General features: G+C 52.6%; 1 protein-coding gene across 3 annotated transcripts in view; it reads right to left on the bottom strand.

The window, feature by feature from the left end:
- The window catches only part of KLHL26 (kelch like family member 26), a 29390-nt gene extending 3883 nt beyond the window's left edge, over window positions 1-25507 (bottom strand). For 2 of the 3 annotated variants that reach the window (XM_055344488.1, XM_055344489.1), the window contains exons 1-2: window positions 25400-25507; window positions 2092-2274 (exon numbers count right to left, since the gene is read on the bottom strand). In XM_055344488.1, coding sequence (XP_055200463.1) covers window positions 2092-2274; window positions 25400-25476 — 260 coding nt within the window. In that variant the 5' untranslated portion in view covers window positions 25477-25507. The remainder of the gene's footprint in view (window positions 1-2091; window positions 2275-25399) is intronic. The other variant, XM_055344490.1, reaches the window with a different exon arrangement.
- Window positions 25508-25731: the final 224 nt, after the last annotated feature.

The following is a 25731-nucleotide window of genomic DNA, read 5'->3' on the forward strand; positions in this document are numbered from 1 at the left end:
GATGCTCATTAAAGACATGCAAAAAAGAAAAGAAAGATTTTTAATCCACCCAAGTCATGTGTCTTCCTACAAATAGCAACTCCCCACTCTGTCCCTCCATGTGGGACCACGCCCAGCCTACCTAGAGGTGTGGAGTGCTGGGACCCAGTTGGCTCAGTGGGAGGGGATGGGTGGGGATGCTGCTCATGGTGGGGGCAGGTACACAGGTGGGCAGGAAAAGGCCAAACCTTGGTTTTGGCCATGAGACAGGTGCCAGCCCCACCGTGGCACCCAGCCCTGTAAGACCACACACACAGCAGGCACCCCAAGAATACTGTGCACCATGGTTCTCAGTGTCCAGCCCCTCACCAGCTGGCACACGTGGGCAGATGGCTCCACCTTCCCCAGGCTGAGTCTCAGTCCCGTCACACACAGCGGTGGGGAGGGAGTAAGGGTCCCCAGGTCAGAGCATCCACTAGGAGGCCCTGCCAAAGTCACCATCATCTCCAGAGAGAGGCCCAGACAGTCAGGAAAGCCCCCCAAGAATGGCCCACAGGAGCCCTAGACTACTGTGAGACAGCCCCCTCCCCACCCCCCCTTGAGTGACACCAGCTGTCAGCCTTTCTGTCCTGCTCTGGGAAGTGGCGCTCATGTGAGCACCAGTGAAAGAAATTGGACGTGGGTCACAGTACTCCATGGCCTTTGGGGAAGCCCCCATCAGGAAGAGAGGCAAGAACCCAAGCACCCTCTGGGAGTTCGTAAGAGGTTCCTCTCATGGGGCAAGTGCACATTGTGACAGCTGACCAAGGAGAAGGAACTTCCCTCATCCATTCATTCATCCAACAGATACCTGTCCGCCAGTCAGACAGTCAGGTGGTCTGGGCTCGGGTCCCAGAGTGGGGACAGCTGTGCTTGGTGCTCCTGCGGGGCCACCAACTAACAACTCCCCAACACTCTGAGCAGCACCCCCATGGAGCCTTCTAGGAGCAGAGCTCGGGGAGCCCCCCAAACCCTGCCCCTTCTTGTCCCCATGAGTCCCATCAGCCCATCGAAGGCAGAGGCAGCCACAGCGACGGGAGGGAGCTTTGCCTTTTAAGGCCTCGCCGGCTGCAGTGCCAGCGCAGAGGAGCCTTTAAAGGGCATTTCTGGCTGGGCCGGCCCACCCGTCCCCAAATCCAGAATAAAAATAGAAACGGCGCCCCAGATGGCTTGGCTGCTCTGGCTCCCCAGAACAGCCTTGTTGAGCCTGGGGGGCAGGCAGCTGAGGGGCGCACCGGGCAAGCCATCCCAGCCTCGCCACTCTAGCCTCAAGGACCACGCAGCCTGCGGAACGCACCTAGGCTGGGGCTCTATGAGACAGTCTATACGTGCACTTCAGCTACCACTGGCAACGTGGGGCCAGAGAACCACCCTAGGATAGCACCCCAGCTTTCTGTGGCAGAGTCACAGCCTGGCAGGAAGAATTGGCCAGCTGGTCACTGAGGAAATGAGGGATACTGTCCTTAGCCCGTGACAGCCCCCAACTAGTGAGAATGGCCCTAGCCCTGCTCCAAGGGGCCCTCACTTCCCCCACACAACCCAACACAGGGAAGATTTTAGCAAAGGGCTCTCACGGCAGACTGACCAGTACACCCAGGAAGGCCTCACCTATTGTGAGGGGACTACAACACAGCCTGGCACACTTGGGGACCCCCCCATCTAGATGTCAGTCCTATTCCTCAGCCTGAGTACAGGAACCTAGGAAGGCAGAGATTTGTCTCTGCTGGACCCCCAAAGTCAAGCACAGTGCCTGGTATACACAGGTGTCAAATAAAGACAGAATGAAAACAAGGCCAAGCCCTGGCACTCTCCCAGGGCAGAAACTGCTAACTGGGTGCCCATGGGCCACCTCTATCCCCCAGGCATGTTCTGCTCACCTGCACAACATCCCCTAAAAGTTTGAGAAGTTATAAACCTAGAAAAAGTTCGAAGTTTACTGAATGTGTGGCCACTATCACCTACTTTCCCTCAGAGCCATCCTGGCTGGCTGGCTGGCTAGCTGGCTGACACAGAGATCACTTCCTTTTAGTTGGGTGGATACTCTCTGGCCTGTCCCCCGAGACCTGTGCTCACCTGAAGTAGTCGCTGCAGGCGGCCAGGACCACTTTATGTGCATGGAAGGTCTCTCTGTTGATGGTGAGTACAACGTCCAGGAGCTGGCCCTGGGCACGGAGGGCAGCCAGGCCCTGCAGGAGGCTGGTGCTATGGCTGGGTGCTGAGAAGGTGCACTTGAGAGCTCCATTTTTGTCAGCCATGCTGCAGGAGAGCAGAGGTGGGGGCTGAGCTCAGACCCTTAGGTCTGTCTAGTCTCTGCCCAGTGACACTGGGCTGGCTCAGCTGGGTTCTGAAGCTGCCCCAGGCGCATGCATAATCGCCAGAACTAGCCCTGGAGAAGCAAAAACAAAACCTGGGTCCCAATAGCATCTGCCACCTACCCACCAACTGGCTCTTGGCAAAGGACATTGACTCTCCAGCTTCCATCTGCCACCTGTGAAAGGGGCAGGGTTTCTCCTAGGACCTGAGGAGGTTCTAATGCCCATTTTGTTTTTTAACTGAGATACGATTCACATAACATTGAAGTCACCATTTTAAAGTGAACAATTCAGTGACATTTAGTACATACACAACGCCGTGCAACCATCACCTCCAACTAGTTTCAGAACATCTTAATCGCCCCAAAATGAGACCCTATCCCTATCAGCAGTCACTTCTCATCCCCTCTTGGCAGCCACTACTCTGTTTTCTGTCTCTGGATTTGGCTCTTCTGGACACTTCGTGTAAATGGAATCACACACTACATGGCCTTTTGTGTCAGGCTTCTCTCGCTCAGCATGTTTTTGAGGTTCATCTATGTTGTAGCATGAATCAATGCTTTATTCCTTTTCATGTATGAGTGATATTCCATTGTGTGGACAGACCTCAATTTCTTGATCCCTTCACCCATCTGTGGACATTTGGGTTCCTTTCACCCCTCCCCTTAAACTTTATTTTTTTTTTTTTCATTCTAAATGTGTCTCCTGAGTGCTCACTTTGTAGTGCAGGACTCTCCATATTACATCATTGTCTCCCATGCCCTAGCAAGCTGTCCCAGAGGGCAAACCTCTTCTCTCCCCTGCAGAGGGTGGGGGTGGGGATTAGGGTGCTGGCACAGAGCCCCAGCACAGGTATGGAAGAGGGACCTACAGCTTCCAAGGCAGCTCTGGTTCCCAGGGTCAGGGGTGTCACACCCAGGAGAGGCCAGCCTTCTTGGAGGTCCAGCTCCTCTGACACCTGCCCCGTGAGCTCCATGCCCAACACCCCAGGGGAGAGCAGCCACATGACTATAAAGTCATTTTCCAAAGAATTTGGCTCTGGACTATACTTGGTGACTGCCCAGCCCAGAGGAAAGGCCCACTGGTCCTACTTTCCAGGGATAGAGTCACCGTGAGTGGCTTGTCCATAGTCCCAGAGCTATAAGGCGACACAATAAGATTTGAACCCAGGCCCAGAATGTGCCAGGGTGAGTGGGATCTCCCTGTCTATCACAGCCAATGAAGCAGGCAAGAAGTACAGCACAGCAAATTGTGGGGAAGCCATAAAGCCAAGAGTATCCACCCTAAGAGGATGAGTTTGCCTATGGGGGTAGTTCAATGAGGGGATGGAGACAACTTAAACAGAGATTGCTGCACCTCAAAATAAGGGTTCAGGAGGCAAAGTTCATCTTGGGACAAACAATAAAGTTAAAAAAAAAAAAGAGGTGGAAATAACCCAAATGTCCACCAGAGGATAAATGGGTAAACACAGTGTGGTCATCCACACAATGGAATAGTACTCAGTCATAAAAAGGAATGAAGCTGATTCATGCTACAGCGTGAATGAACCTCAAAAACATCACACTGAGTGAAAGAAGCCAGTCACGCAAGGTCATAAATTGTATGGTTCCTTTTATATGTAACGTCTCGAACAAGCAAACCCATGGAGACAGAAGGCAGATCTGTGGTTGCCAGGCTGGGGGAGAGGGTGGGGCATAACAGCTCATGGGCACAGGGTCTCATTTTAGGGTGAGGGAAATGTTCCGGAACTATAGAAGAAATGTTTGCACAACACTGTAAATGCACTAAATGCCACTGAATTGTTCACTCTAAAATGATAGATTTTATGTTATGTGAATTTCACATCAAATTAAAATAAATAAAACTAAACAAAAGGATATCTGAGCTTTCTTAGGTCCTGCATAAAACCCTGCTGTGGCAACCAGCACCCTCATAGTATATGAGGATTTCTGTGGTTCATTCCCCCTGGCCCTGCTCACCCCTACATTCCCTCCCCTCTAGCACCACTGGCCCCTCTGCTGTTTCATCTTGGAAAATTTGTTTAAAATATTAAAGAATGAGTGGTGTGGTTCACTTCACCACCACCCTGAACACAACAGAAGGGAACAATGCCATCACTGCTAAGATCAGGCCCCTGTGGGGTCAAGAACCCCCACCAGGACTCTCGCACCCCATGCCTCACCCACCCCAGGCCAAGGCCTCTGCTCTCTCCCCACGGCCTCCAGCTCTCTGGAACTTACTTTCCCATTTCTGGGACTGAAGCCTGCCCACAAATGAAGGCCAGGAATGTGGGTACTGGTCTTTCCAAGAAAGAAGAAGAAAGAAGGCTCCTCAGCTCCCACTGTCCAGCAGCAATCAAAACAATACTGGGGATAAAAGAGCTGATGCCAAGCACAGGACATACTGTCAGCACTCAATCAATACAGCTGCTGCCAAATGGAGGTCCCTGACCTGGCACAGGCCCCCAGCTTCAGTGGCCCTACCAAGAGAGCCTCAGGAAAGGGGGGCAACCAACCAAGGGGCAGAGGGGCTGTAGGGCCCTGAGGTGATGACCACAGGCCTGTAAGGTATTCAGGGTCCTAAAGGTCTGGGATCTGGTGTGTGTGTTGGGGGGGGGGGGGGACATGTGACATGCCATAGGGGACACAGGACAGTGAGGGGGACACGGGGCAGTGAGGGGGGATATGGGACACAGCAGGGGGGACATGGTCTACACTTAGCAAAAAGCTTCCCATCCCTGGGAGGCTGCAGCACATGCTTCAGAACTCAGCACCTTGCTCATCTGGGCTGGTAATGCTGGGATACTGTGGTGCCAGTGGTCAGACCCTGGGTTTGCCAAGGAAGTTTGGCATGCAACCTCCCTAAAGACCACTGAGGGAGGGAAGGAAAGAGGCTCAGAAAGACTCCAAGTCTCTAGTTTGGTCTGGTTGCCTCTCCCTGCCAGGTGGAGGGGATACCCACCTCACAAGCCCCCTTTCCCCTCCTACATTGTTACATCCAGCCCATCGTGGCTCACCAGGCCACTGCTGGGAGTTCAAGCCTCTGCTCTTCCAGTTTCCCACAGTGGACCCGAGTTCTGCAGACCACAAGAGAATGTCATTGGTTCATGGACGCTTGGGCTTCACAGTGTGCCCATCCTCTGGTAAGCGCTGCCCACCAGTGTACAGCCCCCAACAGGACATCTCCAGACAGGGTCCCACTGTGTCCTCTCACCAACACCTCCTAACAGGCCTCCAGACCTCTTAAGATAAGGCCACATGCCAGATGAGCCTCTAAGGCTCCTTGTGGTACTCAGGTCAGAGCCCCCTTCTCCCTACCCTCCTCTCATGTCACTGGCATTGTCAGCCCCTGGCCCCTTTCCCATAGGTGGGAACACACATAGTGAACAAGTTCCCATAGGTGGGAACACACAGAGTGAACAAGAAGGCCTTGCCTTCATTGGGTGCACAGTCTGGGGAATGGAGTCCCAGAGTGGTTGAATCATCCAGACAGCTTCGCATTGCAGCTCTGCGTGTCCCACAGCTGGGGAGGAGATAAGAGCCTGGTGCAGAAATGTGCAGAGGCCAGAAAGCTGGAGTGTCCCCAGCCTTGCCACCCCCATAGCCTCTCCCTTGGAGCAGAGGGATTGGCTACATCCTGGGTGCTGGTCTCAAAGGCCTGGCTTCCACAAAAGGCCTGCCCTGAGAAACCCACCCTCTCCCCGCAGCCCTGCCTGGGGCCCTACCTGCACCCAGACAACACAGGGAGCCACCTTCCCCCACACCACAGGCCTCTCCTGCCTGGGGCCAAGCACTCTACTTCTCTGCAGAGCACACTGCCCTGGAGGCCAGGGACAGCTGGTGTGAGCCCTCAGGGCCTCTCTCTCAGGGACCGGGAGTGGAGAGGAGGTGCATCTATCTCAAACTTCATGTGTGTGTGAATAACCAAGGATGATATCAAGACCCAGACTCAGAGTCAGCAAATGTGGGCAGCGCTGGGGATGGCAGTGCCACTCTCCAGACCCCACTCAGCATTGCAGACGCTGTGGGGTATAAGAAGGCGACACACATACAGCATCACATACGGCATCAACATGCTACCTTCATTACCAGGATCCCTTAGAGTCACACAAATCCAGAGCCTGGCCCTAAGCAGAGTGTTTCAAGGTTGGTCCAGGACCCAAAGGTGGGGAGACGCAGCTCAGTGAGTGAGATACACTCCTCCAGGAAGCCTGCCAGGGCCACACCATGGCCCTTACCTCACCAGGCTCCATCTGGCTACTGGTGTGAGAGGTAGAGGGCAGGATTCTGACCCCTGCTCTGCCATCCACCAGCTCTATGGCTTAAGCACATACCCTGATCCTTGGGGTCTTCACTTTCTTTGCTATCAAATAGGGCAGGCAGAAACATGGCTGTCATGAGGCTCCCCTCATCCCCATCACCTTCCAATAAATGAGGGGCTACAGTTACTTCCTTCAGCTACCCTTTGGGCTGAGGATGTGGCAAGGTCCAGTGAGGAGGCACATCCTGCCACCACCCATACAAGCCACCCACATGCCCCTGAATGGTGCCAAGTGCTTAGAAACTTGAAGCTTAGAACCACTCACAAAGCACTGGCACATGTCAGGTGCCTCTCTGTGGACACCTTGTTTCAAAGATTTTGTACATGTGTGCCCCTTCCCCTACCTTTGCCATTTTGCTTTTGGCTGGCTTCATTTTTTTCTTAGAAATTTCTGGTTGATTATGAAGCAGGGCAAGAGGACTTCATGTGCTTCCTCTAAGCTCCAGGGATTGGCATGCACATGCATGCTTCCACCAAAAGAAAGATTTCATACCTGGGGCAACTTCATCCTAGAGCTCATTAGTCCCTGGACATATATCTATGGTCCTCCATATATAAAGAGCACCAACAAGTCAATACAAAGCCAGCAAAAAAAAAAAAAATACAAAGCCAGCAATCTCACAGAAGGATGCACAAAGGATGTGGGCTGATGGTTCATAAGAAAGGAAGCACACCGGGCTAGAGAGACCCAAGAGTCAGCATGGCTCACAATAAAAGAAGTACACTCAGCAAGGGACTGGCTTCACCCCTCATGTGAACAGAAGCATTGGATAGCTGGCAATAGACATTCACATCCGTTCCCAGGGGGAGTATGAAGTGGAACAATCTTCAGGAAGGCAGTTCAACAGACCTGGCAAAATTCTAAAGTCTCACACCCTTGATCCAGCAAGTCTGCTTCTGGGATTTATCTGAGCTATACTTACATGTACAAGACAACGGATGCAGGAAGATATTCACCAAATATCATTTCTGGGGGCCAAAGATGAGAAATCAGCTAAACACCTTCCAAAGGGGTATAAAGAATTATTGTATCTTCTGACAAAAGGCTGGCTTCAACTGAGCACAGAGGCCATGTGCACTCCAAGCAGGAGTGTGCTCCCATACAGGAATTAGGACACCCCTAACCCAGAGCCCCTGATCAAGCCCACTGCACAGCTACTTACAGGGTATATGGGGCCTGAGATCCAGAGTGGGGAGGAAACAGCCCCTTTCTGTACACACCTCATCCTCCCCCAAGCCTTCTCCTCATGCCCCTAGAAAGGCTCTTGGTACCCTATGAGGCTGTTTTTTCCCCCTCTCATCTCACAGATGGCACAGCTGTCCCTGAAGCCCCTATCAATACCCCTAAACACACACACACACACACACACACACACACACACACACACACACACCTCACAGCCTCTGGGGAGCTCAGGGAAGGAGAGAGGAAGCCAGCAAGGGCTGGAGTCCCCAGGACAAACAGGCTTGGCTGGGTGGAGGTGGGCAGGAGGAGGAGGGAGGGCTGAGGCCGGGACTGATGACTAAGGGAAGGACCCATTACTCAGGCCAGCCCAGACAGGGGGCGGCCGGCGCGGCGGGGCCACGGGCCCCCAGGAAGGCGGCGGCGGCAGCCCTGAGCCTGTCCAAGTCTCCAGACGGCCACCCGAGCCACGGTCACCCGCACTGAGTCATCGGAGCCAATGCGTCAGCAGCCGGGTCAGGACATCTCTAGAGGCCGCTTACTGCCGCCCCAGCTGCACCCTTGGCCTGGATCTGGCCTCTGAGGGGCTACACATGCCCCCTCAGGCCTGGCCTGCTCAGGGCTGTCCTGACCCCCTACTCCCACACTGCATCCCCTACCACCGTCATTGGACAGTCCTAGCCAGGCCCAAGCCCATGCTGGACATGGGGACACAGCCACTGCATCCCTTGGAGTTTCCCCTGTACTAGGGCTAACGTAAAGTAGGACTAGGTAGGGTAAAAAAAACCCAGGCAGATCATCTGTGGCAAGACGTCCACTTTCCCTGGGGGTCATCAGCCAGCCAAGCCTTTTGCCCACATTGTCTCCAGCTCCTTGTGGGCACCCCCTGTGTGGGCTTCTTCCCCACATACACCAGTCCTTCGTGGGGTCATCCCCAGAATACACCACGGGCTAGAATCATTGTTTGAGGGTCTGCTTTAGGGGGACCCAGCCCAAGATAAGACGGCCAAGTCGGGGAGGCCACAGGAAGTACAAGACCACACCAACTGCGGTCCCCATGCCCCAGTGACAGGGCCCCTCAGTGGAGGTGGTGGCTGCCCTGGAAGTGACACCTGGTGGGGTGGGTGTTCTCAACTCCTGCCCTCATCTGGCTGCTGGCCCTGGTCTCCATGGTTGGTTTCCCAACCCTACAGGAGAGATCTGAAGCCCCGGAACAGTTCTTTTCATTGGAATGTTGGAAAAAAAAAAAAAAAAAGGAAAGGAAAAGCAAGAACAAGAAAGAATTTCATGGAAACATTTCTTTGGGGTTTTGTAAAATCCTTTCCCACCCCCACATGGAGCCCAAAGCTCGGGCCAGAACAGAGTCTGACGGTATTGCCCCTTTAACATACTGTTCTGACATGCAAATTCCCTCACTTCCCCTCAAAACAGAGAGCACTTCCACTTTCAAAGCCAATTTTGGTTTTATTGTCCATGTGGCTCGATGGAGCACAGCAGTGCAGCACAGCTGGTTGGCTCACACCCCGGCCGATGTCGTACCAGGGAGCTCCAGGCCACTCCACCCGAGGGTCCCGGCTGCATCAGCAGGAAAGATGCTGCACTTCGCTGGGGAGAGAGAGGGGAAAGAGAGCAAGAGAGGGGACAGAGACCCAGAATGAAGTGGGGAGGGAAACTGGGGGAGGGGGAGTGTGGACAGAGACCCAGAGAAAAGGGGATAGAGACCCAGAGAGGGAGACAGAACCCAGAGGCAGGGTGGGGGATGGAGAAGCTCTGGCAGCCAGCTGGTCCACCTCTCTGCCCTATTTCACAAAACACCCTCTCCCTACCCCCTGTCCTCCAGTCATACTGGAAACTTCTCTGCCTTCTCCTTCCCATCCACCTCTGACTCTTAACAAGGCAGGCCCACTGACTGAGCACATGCCAGGCATGGTTCTTCACATGTAACCTTATGAATCCCCCTCCAAGACAGGGAAACTGAGGCCCAGCACAGCCCCTACATTTGCAAGGATCTCCGGCACTGGTTTCTACTTCTTGCTGTACCACAACCTGCTGACTGCCAAGGCCATTGTTCTGGCTCCGAAGCATGCAGCTCCGTGGGTGAAAGTGCATCTGAGCCAGAGTCCCACATGCCCCACAAAGGCAGACACCCCCAGCTACTGTTGCCATGGTTACCACAATATTTCACAGCTCTGGGTACTGTGCTCCCAGCCCAAAGGATAGAGTCACCATGTTTTGGCACCTTGCACGAGCCCTCAAATGCTCAGGTTGGCCAGCAGCCCCCATGCTCACGTCACTGTGCTTTCTCTTGGGACTGCTCACCAGAGGCCAGCCTGCCCTCCTCACCCCTTAGGCGGCAGCAGGCCCATTCCTGGGGCTATCCCTCCTGATAAGGCCTTGATCCCTGGGCTCCCAAGGGGATAGACAAAAGACCAGGGCTTCTGGGTGAACAGGCGTGGAGCCCAGGAGCAGATGAAGATCCTCACTGCAGCGTCCCAGCAGGCCAAGACATGAAAGCACTCACAGAGATCTACAGGGAACAAAGACTCAGAGAAAGAGGGACAGAGACTCAGACAGAGGGGGACAGACACCCAGAGGGAAGGAGAAAAAGACCAAGAAAGGGAGAGAAGAAATCCAGCAAGGCCCCTAGATCCCATGTTCCCCAATGAACCTGGGCCCTCTCTATGCCATCAGGAGTTGTTTATTTCTCATTCCTGGTCATCATGCTGGGGTTTTTTTCCCACATCTTCTTCGATAATTTAAAACAGAATCCCCAGACAAGGCCTCTCTGTGCACCCTATGAGTGGATCTGTGCCAGGAGGGCAGGTGCACCAGGTCAATAGACAGGGGCAGAGTCTCATCCACTCCTTCCCACTCAACCTGCCTCTAAGAGCTGGAGGTGTGGGCATTGCCAGAGCCCACTCTGAGTCCATCCTGGAAACATATTACCTATAGAGATGCCCTCCCAGAATCCTGCAGAGGAGCCTCAGGCCACCCTTGCTCACTTCACCTTCTTCATGGCATCATCATCATAGTTATCTCCCTATGTATATGTCCTTGGCTCCTTCCTGTCTGGGCTCGCCAGGCAGTGACAGGGTGACAGAAGAGAGGGGGTATCAGGGAGTTCCCAGTAGGAAGTAACCATGCAACCTGCAGGCACCTGAGGCTGACAACTCCTGAGAGCCCCCACACAACAGCCAGGGAGCCTGAGGGTGGAAAGGTCATCGAGACAGGCAGGCAGAGGTTCTGGAACCCACATCCACCTTGAAAGAACCATCCTGAATCCTCCCAAGGACCAAGGACCCAGCATGGTGAGAGAAGTAAAGCTTCTCACTAAGCAGGACTTGATCTCATGACCCTGAGATTAAGACCTGAGCTGAGATCAAGAGTCAGATGCGTAGCCAACTGAGAAACCCAGGGGAAGTAAACTCCTCAGGGCTGGGAGTAGAGGCTGGGGTTTGCCCCCACATAACACAAGCCAAACAATGAGACCCTGGCAAGCCCACCTGGAAGCCCACCCAAGATTCCATATACACAGAGTCTGGCATGGGGTGGTCACGCTCAGTGCCAGCTCCACGCAAAGCAGGCCCTGCCAGCTTGGTCATCCTGCCCTTCTATGACAGGGACAAACCACATGGATCCCTACATTCCCCAAATATTCACTGGGTCACAGCTAGAACTTTGCAGACACTGCCCATCCTCCCACTTAGGAAAGCTAACAATATTGAACCCCATCACTCTCCCACCTAAGCCCCCTGTGGCCCTCCACAGCCTCATTTTTCATGGGCCACTGTCAGCCCAGTGTCCCTCAAGCTGGGCTGTAACCTCCTACCCAGACCCTGTGCCATCATCACCTCAGCCTCTGTCTGACCCTAGGACATATGGAGACCTGCCACTGCTGATGGACTGGAGGATCCTGTGGCAGCATTCCTCCAATCCCAAACCCGTCAAACTATGGCCATTGCTCAAACCTAGAAAGAAAAGCGGACAGCCAGGCCCTACTTCCCTCACCAGCAACAAGTTTTCTGCCTTCACAGTACCTCTGCCCATCCCTGCGCTGCAGAGTGAGCACCCACCCCATGCAGGGCTGTGGGCCAGGGTAGGTACAAACGTGGCTCTCAGTTCACTTCTTGGTGGGCAGTATGGAAAGAAGGATACCACTATTCTCATCATCTTAGAGATGGCAACACTGAAGCACAGAGATGTTCAAGCACCCACCCAAGGCTATACAGCACACAAGAGGCCCTGGCTGGTATTGGCCTCTCTGTAGGCCCAAGTGGGTAGACCCCATATCACCTCCATGATACAGATGGGGAGACCAAAGCTAGGGTGAGACCACTCTTCAAGGACACTGAACATTAACTGAACATAGAGCTGGACAGCAGGAAGGGCAGGATGTAGCTCCTCAATGGTGGTAGGGCAAGGGTATGCACTATCCCAATAATCCTCCAGCCACTATGAGGGATGTAATCCCACTGTATCAGGTCACACTGGGAGATCCTCACCCAGGGCCCTATGTCTCTCTGACCCCAACCCAACACTATTTGTCTTCCCTAATCATTGCTCCATCTAGTACACCATCCGTTTCCAGCCTACCTCTCTGAGGCTGAAACAGGAGCCTCTCCAGGGTAGGGCAGGGCAGGTTCTGTCTCCTGCTATGGTCTGGTACTTGGCACCATGTGCTCAGAGCTCAGTCATGTTCGTTGATTAGATGACTGGGTGGATTAGTGGATGGATGGAAGGATGAGTAGATGGATGGACAGATAGACAAACGGGTGGATAGGTGGGTAAAATGATCAGTGAGGTGGCAAGTGGATGGCTACCAGGTGGCAGCATTGGCTGGCTGGAGCCTAACTCATATCTCTGCTCCTTGCAGATATCTACTGCATATATCTGCTCTCTTCATCCCCTCCATGCAATCTCCTGGTCCAAGTTCTGGGACTGGGTATGTTATCCTTTGATTGGGTTCAATTAGGAAGCACTCAGCAGGATTTTTTTCTAGAATGTCTGGCCTCCACATTTTGCTCAGACTGTTCCCTGTGTTGAAGGGCTGACTTCTCCTGCCCCCACCCAACCTTCCTCCTTATGCCACACTTCCAAGTTCACCAGCTCTTCCATGCACCTCTGCCACATTACCCTCTGAGCCTTCTGAAAGGAGATCTCCCTTCTCATATCCCAGCCAGGGTTCTCCACAGTCTCCCTTTCCCCTCAAAGCCCAGCCAGGGCCTCCATGTGAGGAGTACCAGGGGCAGACTAGTGGATAAGTCTCAGGATGAGGCTATGCCTATTTCATTCCCATTCCCACCCACTGACACAAGGCTGATTCCAGTCAGTCTATCCCCCCACATCACCCCCATTGCATTAGGCTTTGTAGATGGAGCCACTTGAATAGCAAAACCCCTTCACTCTACAGACCAGGCAAGAAGATACAGGACTACATGGCCCTGAAGGACCACTTGCTCAAAAACCCAGTGAGACTCTAGCACTGCCAAATTCCAGCATCTCAGTGTCCAGTCCAGCTACCTCACCTGGCAGGATAGGTGCTAAGGCCACAAGAAATAGTTCTGCCAAATGGCACATGCTCATGACCAGTGGTGCTAGGCCAGACACAGGCAGATGCAGATATGGAGATGGCTCAGCCTGGCCTTTCCAACAGCAGCACAAGTTTAGGCATCAGAAGGTACCTGTCCTAAATACCTCCATTTTAGGGAGTGCCAACATCCCTCCTCTCTTCTGATAAGAGCCTCCTGTTTTCCTCAGGGAACCTCCTATTCCCCAGTGGTAGGAATCACACATCTCTGGACTGCAAAGGGAGACTCATGACCAATTAGAACCTCCCAGATCCCTGGCCACAGGATGGGGGGGGTGGTGACCCATGTGATCCAATCAGTGCCTTCCCTGGGACTTTTGCTGAAGCCACCAGAATGGAGATTCACCTTCCCCCTGAGGTTGCTAGGATGGTGGGGAGCAAGATGAGGTCACCTTGACCAGCCAGGAGGGAAGGCAGAAATGAGAGAAAGGAGTCGCGGATTCTAAGGAAATCATCTGAGTCCCTGAATCTCAATGTAACTAAAACGAGAGCTCTCCCCAAACTTTTGTTTGTTTGTTTAATGTGAACAATGAACTTTTATTTTCTAATTGACGACACAGAATTGAGTTTCTGGCGCTCATAACCAAAGGGGGCTTTCAATGTCAGAAGCCTCTGATCTAGGGCTCCTGTCCACCATATTCCAGATGAGCCTCTGAAAAAAACACCACGGAGTTACCACTTCTCCAGCTGCTGCCTCTCCCTGTACTGCACACAGGCTTTCTACCCCAGGGATGGGAGAGGCAGGGGGTGGTTGAGAAAGTCCAAGCTGGGTGATCTGCAGCAAGTGCGTAGTGGCTATACTCAGCCTGAGTCCTGTCTGCCTGTGACAAGACAGCCATCTCTCCATGAAAGGTCAGCAAGCTCCCCATGTCCCCCACCGTGAAAGTTCAGCAACTCTAAATGCTAAAATGCTGGAAGCAAGCCTAAGACTGGAGCTGCAGGGCTGTCCGATGCCATCAGCCTCAGCAAGAAAAACACCACCCCTTGCTTCTGTAAGTGACTCACGTGGAGTGTAAACATTTGTGTGCTCTCAACTGTCCTGCCTTACCCCCTTGCATGACAGAGACAGAGAGGAAAGGGCAAGAGACACCCTCCTGGGACCCACCAGATTTCACCAAGGCAGGCACATGGTTACAACTTTTAAATACAGTTACCAGTTTTCTACGAGGAGGCCAGTGGGGGGTCCTCAGTGGGCTCCTTTACAAGCCTGTCGCCTCAAGGACACAGTGCCACCCACTAAACCCCACCTTCGGAGAATGCCCTGCTCCCCGCTCGCTCGGGGCTCAGTAGATTCTGGTGATCCTGTCTGCTCCTGCTTCCTTCAGCAGGCTGCTTCAAATTCTCACATCCCGTAGAGAGGAGAGCTCTCCGGATATGTAGCCCAGCCCCACTCCCGCCCGCTCCGTCTCTGACCCCTGTGGAATTTCGCAGTTGTGGCGTCAGAAAACATCTTCGGCCTCAATCTCGGGTGACCCCCCTCGAGGCCTTTAAAAGCCCAAAGGTCCGCCCCTCAAGATTTCCTCTCGGCTGAGCTGTTCAATTCCGGAAGCTGCTTCCCTCACAGGAAAGGTCTGTGATTCCCCAAAGGTGCCGGTTACTTCCTCCCGAATCACAATATTTTCCATGCGCAGTGAAGCGGTGTACGCGAGGAAACCAGCCACTCGGCCGGTTGGCCAGGGGTCTGACACCGCGCTGGCGGCGCCCCAAAACCCGCTCCTGCTCCACGGAGCAGGAATGCTAGGGAAGCGCTCCCTCAGCCGTGGGGGACGAGTTCTGTGAATCCCAAGCAGTCCTCTCCGGAGAGCACGGGAGAGGGGAGGGTGAGGAGGAAGAGACTGGAGACTCGGGGTTAACAAGTGTTAAGAGCTCGTCTGCACAGCTGGAGAGCGGCTACCACAGGAGGAAGGCGGTCCGCCCGCAGTGGGGACCCCGCAGCCCAGCCCCGGCCCCCACTTCCCACTGCAGGCAGCTGGACAGGGAGAGTGGCTGGCCGTTTCCGTCCTCAGGACACAGGGCCGAGGGCCTGCTCGCTAACTAAACATAGCCCACACCAAAGGGCACTGCTTGCTGGCTTCTAACAGGCTGATTCGCTAACATGCCTGCTTCTGTTTCTCTACCCAGACCATGCCATTACATACAGTGAGAAAAAGGGGCAGTGCAGAAGGCTGTTCCAGAAGCTTCCAGGTCAGACCAGGTCCCCTCAAAAACACACAGACTATGTGTAAGCTTTGCTGGATCAAATCAGAGCCACCATGGGGAACTTCTGCCCTTGGGGAGCATACATTCTAGGGGACATGGGCCTTTAAGTGTACAGAATGTACTGCAGACACAGGGCAGAGGATGCACAGAGATGGGTGGACAGAGCCACCACGCCCCAATGAGGCAACACTGGAGCTGTGCAAAGCACTGGGACAGGACACTCTAGCCATGGAAGAGCCAGGTCAAAGGCCCAGGAGGGGTGCCAGAGGAGTGCTATTAGGAGACCAGTAGGGCTGTGGAAGCACAGAGGGCCCAGTGGGTGGGCAGGACCTCACTATGAGGGTAGGGTGTGGGTGGGGGTCATGGAAAAGCAATATTTGTTCTGAGAGTGAGGAACTCCCCCTGGCAGGTAGCAGGCATAGCGACGTGTTCTGATGCATATCATGGGACGGACCCACTGGCCAAAGTATGGGGAGCAGCCAGGAGGGCAAGAGCCGATGGTGGCTTCAAGAGGGAATGAGGAAGAGATGGAAGAGGGGGCCACACAAGGATGTGGCTCAAAGGTGGAACCAACATGATGTGCCAACAGATGAGGGGAAGAGAGAGCAATAAGAGTAGTGTGGTATGTGCTCCCAAGGTGAAGCTCAGGGTGGGGGCACAGAATTGAAACTGAGGAGACCTCCCAGGGTGGCTAAGGCTAGGCCAACGCCTCTGCCTCTTCGCAACAGAAGGGACATTCCTGAGAGGAGCTGCTCGCTAGAAGACCTGAGGCCCTTGACCAAGGAGAGGCATGAGGGCTTCCCAGAGCAGAGACAAGCCCTCCAGCCCTCCATGCTGATGTCCACCTCTGCCTCCCCTCTCCATTGGATGTTCATAGGCAGCACAGCTGCAGGCAAGTAGGGCCCTGTCCTACCTCCTGCCTGCCAGATGAGTCCTTCCCCAGTACTCACTCCTCGATCCCTGGAGGAAACCTGAGAGCCAGTGACTCTGTGCCTGGCCTCCACCAGTGATCAGCATATGGCACGATTTTAATCCCAAATCTTCCCCAAACCCATGCCTACCTTACTATCTCTACAGCTCCCACCTAGGTCCAGGCTCCCTTGTCTCTTGAAAAAGGGATCCTTGGGGATCCCTGCGTGGCGCAGCGGTTTGGCGCCTGCCTTTGGCCCAGGGCGCGATCCTGGAGACCCGGGATCGAATCCCACGTCGGGCTCCCGGTGCATGGAGCCTGCTTCTCCCTCTGCCTGTGTCTCTGCCTCTCTCTCTCTCTCTCTCTCTCTGTGACTATCATAAATAAATAAAAATTTAAAAAAAAAAAAAAAAAAAGAAAGAAAAAGGGATCCTTCCCAAACACAAATCTGATCCAAGTCCCCCCACCCCCGCCGACTCAAACTTTCCACCTCCACCCTGAGTTTCTCAGTCTCCTTCCCTCCTACCCCCTCCAGTTCCTCTCACCTTCATGACCCCGAAAACCCAGGCTTTTGGCTGAAGAACCTACACATGCCACTTGTCCATACCCAGAAAATAGTCTACTTCCCATTACCCCCTTCCCTCAAGCTGATGACACTAACCATCAGATTCAGCTCAACCTCATTCATGAGGAAACTCTCAGAACCTTCCAGAAAAGGCAGGAACCTCCAACTTGGCCTCAGGATCATTTATGGCAAACATGGAGAAATGATTGCACAACTGTCTTACTAACTCTACTGGCATGTCCCATGTGGGCAAGGCCTGACTGTCCTGGGGGCCCATGTGCCCAGCACCAAGCACAGCAGTAGGCACACAGGAACCATCCACCAGAGGAAGAGAAAGGCATCAAACGAGTCCTTTACACAAGAGAAAGGAGCCCAGGATGCCAGAGTCACCTCTCTCTTTTTTTTTTTTTAAGATTTATTTATTTATTCATTCAGAGAGAGCGAGAGAGAGGCAGAGACACAGGCAGAGGGAGAAGCAGGCTCCATGCAGGCAGCCTGATGTGGGACTCGATCCCAGGTCTCCAGGATCACACCCCGGGCTGCAGGCGGTACTAAACCGCTGCACCACCAGGGCTTCCCAAGAGTCACCTCTCTTGAGGAATTATTTCTATCTGGGCCTTTCTTCCCCATCCCCTTACTCTTCCCATCCTTCTCCAGGGCCTTCAACCCCAAGTCTGCAACATGGCCTAAGACCAAAGGGCAGGAATGCAGAGAAAGCCCCACTTTTAAAGTATCTGGGTGGGGGTTGTGGGGATGCAAGCACAAACCTCCGACCTGGGCTCGCTAAGCTCTCCCATGCGGATAGGCAATAAAAAATAACTGGCGTGAAGAAAAGTGGGATGACACACGGCACGGGCTCCCTGGAGATGGCACTATGATAGCGGAGGCTAATAAAACCTTTCTATCCCTATGGCCGACGACAAGAAGGCCGTCCCCCAGGGGAGTCACAGCTACCAGGTGGAAGTGGTCCAGCTGTGAGACAAATGCTCCACAATTCGGGGCGAACTGAACAGTTTTCAGAGCAATTTCACATCATAAGCTCACAAGACCCTGCTGGCGAGGTGAGGAAAGGGGCGCCTCGCTCCCAGGGGAGGAGGAGCTGAGCTGCTTGGCCCGCCATCTAGCCTTCTAGCACCTCCAGCCCAGTGCTCCCTCCAGCTTGCTGCAGACTCAACTGCCCCCCCCCCCCCCAATAATCTGCAGAGACCCACAGAGCTGTGCTCTGCACTGTTGCCAGATGCCGGGCCCACATGGAGGCATCTGCCCTCTCCATGTTGCAGAAGTGGCTTGGACTCCAATTGTTCCATTCTCCTACTGCCCTGCCACTGACCCTCCCATGACCACAAAGTCATGGTGACACCATCCTCCCAATGGCTCAGCCAATTGCATGTTTGTATCCCCCTGAAATTCACATGTTAAAATCTAACCCTCAATGTGATAGTGTTAAGGTGGCTGAGGGGGGTGCTTTGGGAGGTGATTGAGTCATGAGGGTGGAGCCATGAACAGGATCAGTGCCCTGATTATAATGGGGGGCCCTAGGGTACCTAACTGGCTCAGTCAAAACATGTGACTCTTGATCTGGGGCTTGTAAGTTTGAGCCCCACACTGAGTATAGAGATTACTTTAAAAAAAAAATAAAATCGGGGATCCCTGGGTGGCTCAGTGGTTTGGCGCCTGCCTTTGGCCCAGGGCGCGATCCTGGCGTCCCGGGATCGAGTCCCATGTCGGGCTCCCTGCATGGAGCCTGCTTCTCCCTCTGCCTGTGTCTCTGCCTCTCTTTCTCTCTCTCTTTCTCTCTCTCTCTCTATCATAAATAAATAAATAAATAAATAAATAAATAAATAAATAAATATTTAAAAATAAATAAATAAATGAATGAATGAATGAATGAATAAATAAAATAAAATCTTTTTAAAAGGGGGGACCCCAGAGTGCCCTCTTGTCCATTCTACCATTTGAGGACACAGTAAGAAAACAGCCATCTATGAACCAGAAAGTGGCTTCACCAGACACCAACCCCTCTGGAGCCTCCATCTTGGAATTCCTAGGCTCCAGAACTTTGAGAAATATGTTTGTTGTTTATAAGCTACCCAATTTTTTATATTTAGCAGCGAGAATGGACTAACCTACCAACTTTCTCTTTTCCCCACCTGCCACACTGACTCGTAGGCAAGATCTGCCAGCAACTGCCGGAAATCCCGTCACACCCCATGAGGGCACAGTAGACAGAATGTTGGCAGCGACAGGACCAAAGGATAACACTGCCACTTCTGCACTAATACTTAGATAAGATACACAGGCAATGTGCCAGGCGCCCCCCGAGCACACCCTTGCCCTAGTCTGCTTCGTCCCAGCTACCCTGCCCAGTAGACCTATGGTCCCACTTCCCAGATGAGCAATCTAAGGCACAGAGGGCTGCAAACATGCCCATGGTACACAGTGAGTGTGTGGGGTGGTGCTGCTCACCAGAAGAGGGACCACAGACACAGGTGGGTCTGATGAGGCACCTGCTACCACCAAATCTCCCAGAATTCTCAAGAGGAAGAGCTGAGGCCTCATCTCTGAAGGGTCAAACCCCTACCTCTCCCTCTTGGCTGAAAAGAGGACAAAGCCAAAGGAACAAGAAAGAAAGAAAAAGATCCCCCAGTCTTTCATACAGGGTTGAGAGGCTGGACTCTTCCAGGGCCTCAAGGCTGAGTGGCAGCAATTTAGGACACCACCAGAGAGGGCTTGTTAAGAAAGTTTACACGAGCAAAGGTCATGAAGCCAGAGGCAGATAGATGTCTCGCTAAACTATGCCAAACCCGCTCACACTGTGTCTAGGCCATAACTTCCCATGAAAACACCTCTGGCCAGCATGTCCCTCAACTGATACCCTCACTTTAGCTCTCAGGAGTAGTGTGAGTCAGCGAGACTGGGCCCCATCCAGATACCTTTAAGGTAGATGAGCTGAGGAGTGAGGATGCCAACAACCCAAAATCTGAAGAGCCTCTGTGGCTAGAAGGTCCCTCCAGAACTCAGCCAACTGGGTACCTTACAGCGATGGAATTTTAGCTGGGGAAGTGCAACTCCCAGGAGAATTTCTCCACTTGCCCTCCCCAACACCCTAAGTGGCCTCAAACCTCCTTTCCCTCCCAAGCCTGGACCCTCCTGGAGGGCCTGAGGTGGAGCTGGGAGGGGCCCACTAGAGAACAAGTGTCTTTTGTGTGAGTGAGTCTGCAGCTAGGATCCCACCTCCCCTCTGCAAGCCCTAGGCTGAGACAGCCACACTCCAACCATCCCAGAGGTTCAGCTTGGTTATTAACGACCATCTCTACTAGGCAACGAGTTTTTTGTTGATCCCTCGAGATGGGAAGGAAGGAGAATAAGCTTTTCTCTTTCTTTTTTTCCCCCTTGGTTGCAGAAAAGTAAAGTTGGAACAAACAAGTTATATAACGCTGGGGGCGGTGGGGGGTGGGGGAGCTCAGTCCCTCCTGAGGACAGTTTCTTGAGTTGTGGGACCGTTGGAAAGGCCAAGGGAAAGACAGGAACCACCCCCATCCCTGGCCAAATGACAAAACCCTTCATGGGACAAAAAGGCAGATGCAGGCGCCTCCTGGCAGATTGGAAAACCAACCTCACAGATAAGGCCAGCCTCCCCTCAGGTCTCAGCAACCCCACAGGTCTCCCTGAAAAGGCAAAGGACTAACCGATCTCATAGAAAGGACTTCCTACCAGTCAGACTGCAAGCCCTAGAGAGTTTTTCCACACTATTTTCGTCCATCCCTTCCTCTCTCCCTCCCCACCCCTGGCCATATTTCTTGAACACTCATTTCCTCGGCGCAGTCCTGGCTCCAGGCACACGAGACAGCATAAGGCAGACATGCTCTCCACCCTCAAGGCACTTCCATTAATAAAAACACCAAGTAATCTTGGGTGGTGATAGCATGATCAAAGACACACAACAGGGATCCCTGGGTGGCGCAGCGGTTTGGCGCCTGCCTTTGGCCCAGGGCGCGATCCTGGAGACCCGGGATCGAGTCCCACGTCGGGCTCCTGGTGCATGGAGCCTGCTTCTCCCTCTGCCTGTGTCTCTGCCTCTCTCTCTCTCTCTCTCTCTCTCTCTCTCTCTCTATCTCTCTATCATAAATAAATAAATAAATAATTAAAAAAAAAAAAAGACACACAACAGCCATATGCCCCAGCAACTCCACTCCTGGTATATATACCACAAGGAACTGGACACAAGTGTTCCAACAAAAACTTGAACATGCATGTTCATAGCAGCGCTATCCAAAATACCCAAAAGGTGGAACCAGCGAAAATGTCCATCTGTTAGTGAATGGATAAACAAAATGTGGTATGTCCACATAGTGAAATATTATACAGTCATAAAAAGGAATGAATTACTGATACACACACCAATGTGGATGAACCTTGAAAATGTTATACAAAGTGAAAGAAGCCAGACGCAAAAGGTCACATGTTGTATGATTCCATTTATGAAACAGATACATTTGTAGAGACAGAAATTAGATGAATAGTTTTAGGGGGTTGAGGAAGAAGGAATGGGGAGTGACTGCCAATAGGTACAGAATTTTCTTTTGAACTGACGGAAATGTCCTGAAATTAGATAGATGGGATAGTTGCCCAACGTTGTGAAAATACTAAATATCACTGAATCATTCACTTTTAGTGACTTTTACGCTATATAAAATTTTTTTAATGCTATATAAATTTTACTAAACAATCCAAGGTGACCATAAAAAGTGCTCTGGGGGCTAACAGACCTCGGTGGTCAGGCAGATGGCTCTAAGAAGCCATGACCTGGGAGTGTGGAAGCATGAAGAGGAATGAGGCAAGGGCAAGTGATACACTAGGCCTCTCTGGCAGCTTTGGAACAATGAACAATGTTACAAAGGCCTTTAGATCTCAAGGGATCCTTGCCAAAATATTGTGTGCCACAATCTTCCTCAAAACTTGATCCTCTTCCTGCATGTTCCATCTCACCATATTAGGGATTCTTGCCCCTCTCCCCATACGAGCACCACAGGGATTAAAAGCCCCTCCCCTACCAGTTGCTCTAGACAACTGTAATTTTTCACTGGGATGGATAGAAGGGGGCAAATGGGAATCTCAGAAGTGAGGGAGATGTCTTTTAAAGAAGTGCCTCCATTTAGAAAAGATTTCTCAGAGCAGCACCTGGGCAGCTCAGTTGGTTAAGCATCCAACTCCTGATCTCAGCTCAGGTCTTGATCTCAGGGTCATGAGTTCAAGCCCCGTGTCAAGGTCTACGCTGGGCATGCAGCCTCCTTAAAATAAAATTTAAAGAAAGAAGATTTCTTAGATATGACACCAAAAGTATAATCCATAAGGGAAGAACACTGATAAACTGGACCTCATCAAAATGACAAAATTTTGCCCTGTGAAAGGTATCATTAAGAGAGAGAGAGAGAGAGAGAAAGAAAAAGAAGAAAGAAAAGAAAGAAAGAAGAAAGAAAGAAAGAAAGAAAGAAAGAAAGAAAGAAAGAAAGAAAGAAAGAAAGAAAGAAAAAGAAAGAGCCACAGGCAGGGAGAAAATATTTGTGAATCATATATCTGATAAACGATTTACAGACAGAACACATAAAGAATTCTTAAAAGTAAGCAATAAGAAGACAACGCAACTAGAAAATGGGCAGATTTTAAAAGATATGAATCTTTCACTTTACCAAAGATATGAATACCCACCATGAAGAAGTATCCAACATTATTACTTATTAGGAAGATAAAAGTTAAAACCAAAATAAGATCTAGTATATATTTAAAATGACTAAAATTACAGACTGGCCACATCAAGTGTAGGCACCGATGGGGTGCAACTGCAACTCTTATACATTTGCTAGCGGGAATGCAAATGGCACAGTCACTCTGGAAAACAGTTTGGCCGTTTCTTCAAAAGTTAAACCCACATCTACCATAGGACCCAGTCATTCCATTCCAAAGGTATTTAGCCAAAAGAATAAAAGTATGTATCACACAAAAACGCATACCTGGCTGTTCACAGGGACTTTATTTGTAATTGCCAAAACAGAAATCCAAATGTCCATTAACCAGTAAATGAGCAAGCATACTATCTGTCCATATAGTGGAATACTCTGCAGCAATGAAAAAGAACAAGCTTCTGATACTTGTGACAACATAGATGAACTTCTGAAAACATTTAGTTAAAGGAAAGAAGCCTGGCATAAGAAGCCACATATGTAGGATTCCATTCATGTAAAATTTCTACAAGGGCAAAAGTAGATCAGGGTGTGTTTGGGCCTGGGGATGGAGTGTGGTTGACTACACGAGCCTGAGGGAACTCTTTGGAGTGATGTGAGCCTTCTAAAAAACAACTGGATTATGGGCAGCCCTGGTGGATCAGCGGTTTAGCACTGCCTTCAGCCCCGGGCCTGATCCTGGAGACCCAGGATCGAGTCCCAAGTCAGGCTCCCTGCATGAAGCCTGCTTCTCCCTCTGCCTGTGTCTCTGCCTCTCTCTCTCTCTCTCTCTCTCTCTCTCTCTCCCTCTCTCTCATGAACAAATAAATACAATCTTTAAAAATAAATAAATAAAAATTAAAAAATAAACTGGATTGTATTAGAGGGTACACAACTGTATAACTCAACTACTCAGCTAAAATGAGTGAATTATATGGTATATAATTAGTTACACCTTGTTGCTGCCCCCAGGTTATCCCATTCCAGGGCGCAAGGCAGGGACCTAGGGTTAGTGGTCCCCTTGTTCCTTACATGTCACCTCATGCCTAGTCAACAAGCCTTGCCAACTCTACCCCTGAATGTCTTACAAATCTTCTGATCTCTCCTTGCTCCCCGCTGCAGGCCCCTAAAGCCCAGCTTATGCCCAAGCCATCAGGTTTTTCTGGTTGGCACTAGCCCAAGTCTCCACAATAAGGACTCCTCCAGAGCACACAGGTAGTGAACAACTTCATCACTTATCACACTGAAATTATTTGCTCCTGTAAGCTCACCATCAAGGAAGAGCCCAGATTTCCTCCTTCACCAGCCAAGGGGTGACAGGCTTTCCTGGGAGGCCAGGATGGAAGCATCTGGGCTACACTGACCTTGTGCAATAAGAGGGAAGCTGTGTTACCTAAGGCAGGTGTTCCTCCCCTCTGAGAATCCAAAACTGCATATAAACAACTTCAATTCCTACACCAATTCTGGAGCTCAAGCAATCTATCTCAGGACTTGGACAAAGGAAAAGGGAGCCTCCCTTTGACCAAAGGGGATGAATTCTGCCCCCTTGGTCTGTGGGCAAGACCTCGCTTCAAGTCCTTTAGCCTGAAGGAGGATTTTTTTTTTTAAGAATTTTAATTTATTTATTCATGAGAGACACACACACGCAGAGAGAGGCAGAGACATAGGCAGAGGGAGAAGCAGACTCCCTGTGGGGAGCCCGATGCAGGACTTGATCCTAGGACCCCAGGATCATGACCTGAGCCAAAGGCAGATGCTCAACCACTGAGCCACCCAGGTGCCCCAGCCTGGAGGAGGATTTGAACCCCATGGAGATGGGAGAGAGAAGCACCAAGGATGGACTCTCCTTAGACCTTCAGGGGTCTCTCAGCATCCTCAGGCTACCCACAACCCACTCCAGCCCCTTAGGACCCGTGGGAACACCAGTCCCCTCTCTGTCCAACAAGACTCACGGTGACGCCCCCCCCTGGGGGGGGGGGGAACCTCAGCCTCCCCTCTCAGGTTTTCCTAGGCCCTTTAGGCCTCTTTCAGGCCCTCAGATTCACTTGAGCCCCCTAACTCCAGCCTTCCACAGTCCTCGCGGCTGCCAGGACTTGCCTCAGCATGCCCTGAGGACCACCTTTAGACACCTCAGGGTCCTACAGCACCCTCCAGGAAGCCTTGGGGCTCAGCCCCTCAAGCTCTCCCACCAGTCCCCTCCTTAACAAGCTCAAGACTGCCCACGGTCCTCTGCTCAGGGGCTCTCTGCCTCCCAGACCCCTTGGCATCCCCAGTTCCTCCATGCCCCCAACACGTCAGGAGGCCATGGGCTTCCCTTCAGACGTCCATGCCCCTCAATGCCCCCTCAGACTCCTAGGGCCGCATGCAGGTATCTCGAGGTCCTGGGGCCCCCAGACCGCCTTCAGCTGCCGCTCAGCAGCCCTCGGCCCCCCCAGTATTCTGTGACCCCCTAAAGCCCGCAACCCCCCCGTAAAGACCCTCGAACCGGCCCAGGTGGCTCCTCAGCCCCTCGGGATCCCCAGGACTGCCCACACGTCACCCCGGCCCCGGGGCAGGTGCCGGCCCACCCCGAGGACGGGTCTCACCTGCTTGGGCGCTCGGGCCCCGGGCCCGCGCCGAAGCCGCCGCCACCGGCGCCACCGCCGCCACCGGACTCCGCCATCTTCCCGCCGCCGCCGCCGCCGCGCGTTCGAGTGACGGGAGCCGCGCGCGCCGGTCCCGGAGACACAGATGCGGGGGGGCGGGGCGGCACCGGGCTTGCTCTGCAGGAGGCGGGGCCTTGGGCGGGGGGTAAGGCCTGCTCCCCTGAGGGGGTGGGACCCGGGGGAGAGGGGTGGGGTCTGCGGGTGGGCGGGGGCAGTGAAGGCCGGGGCCCGCTCCGCGGCGGGGAGGGGGCGGAGACTCGGCGAGGGGCGGG

The sequence above is a fragment of the Nyctereutes procyonoides genome, unplaced genomic scaffold (assembly GCF_905146905.1).
Source record: "Nyctereutes procyonoides isolate TBG_1078 unplaced genomic scaffold, NYPRO_anot_genome, whole genome shotgun sequence".
In the NCBI taxonomy this organism is placed as follows: Eukaryota; Metazoa; Chordata; class Mammalia; order Carnivora; family Canidae; genus Nyctereutes; species Nyctereutes procyonoides.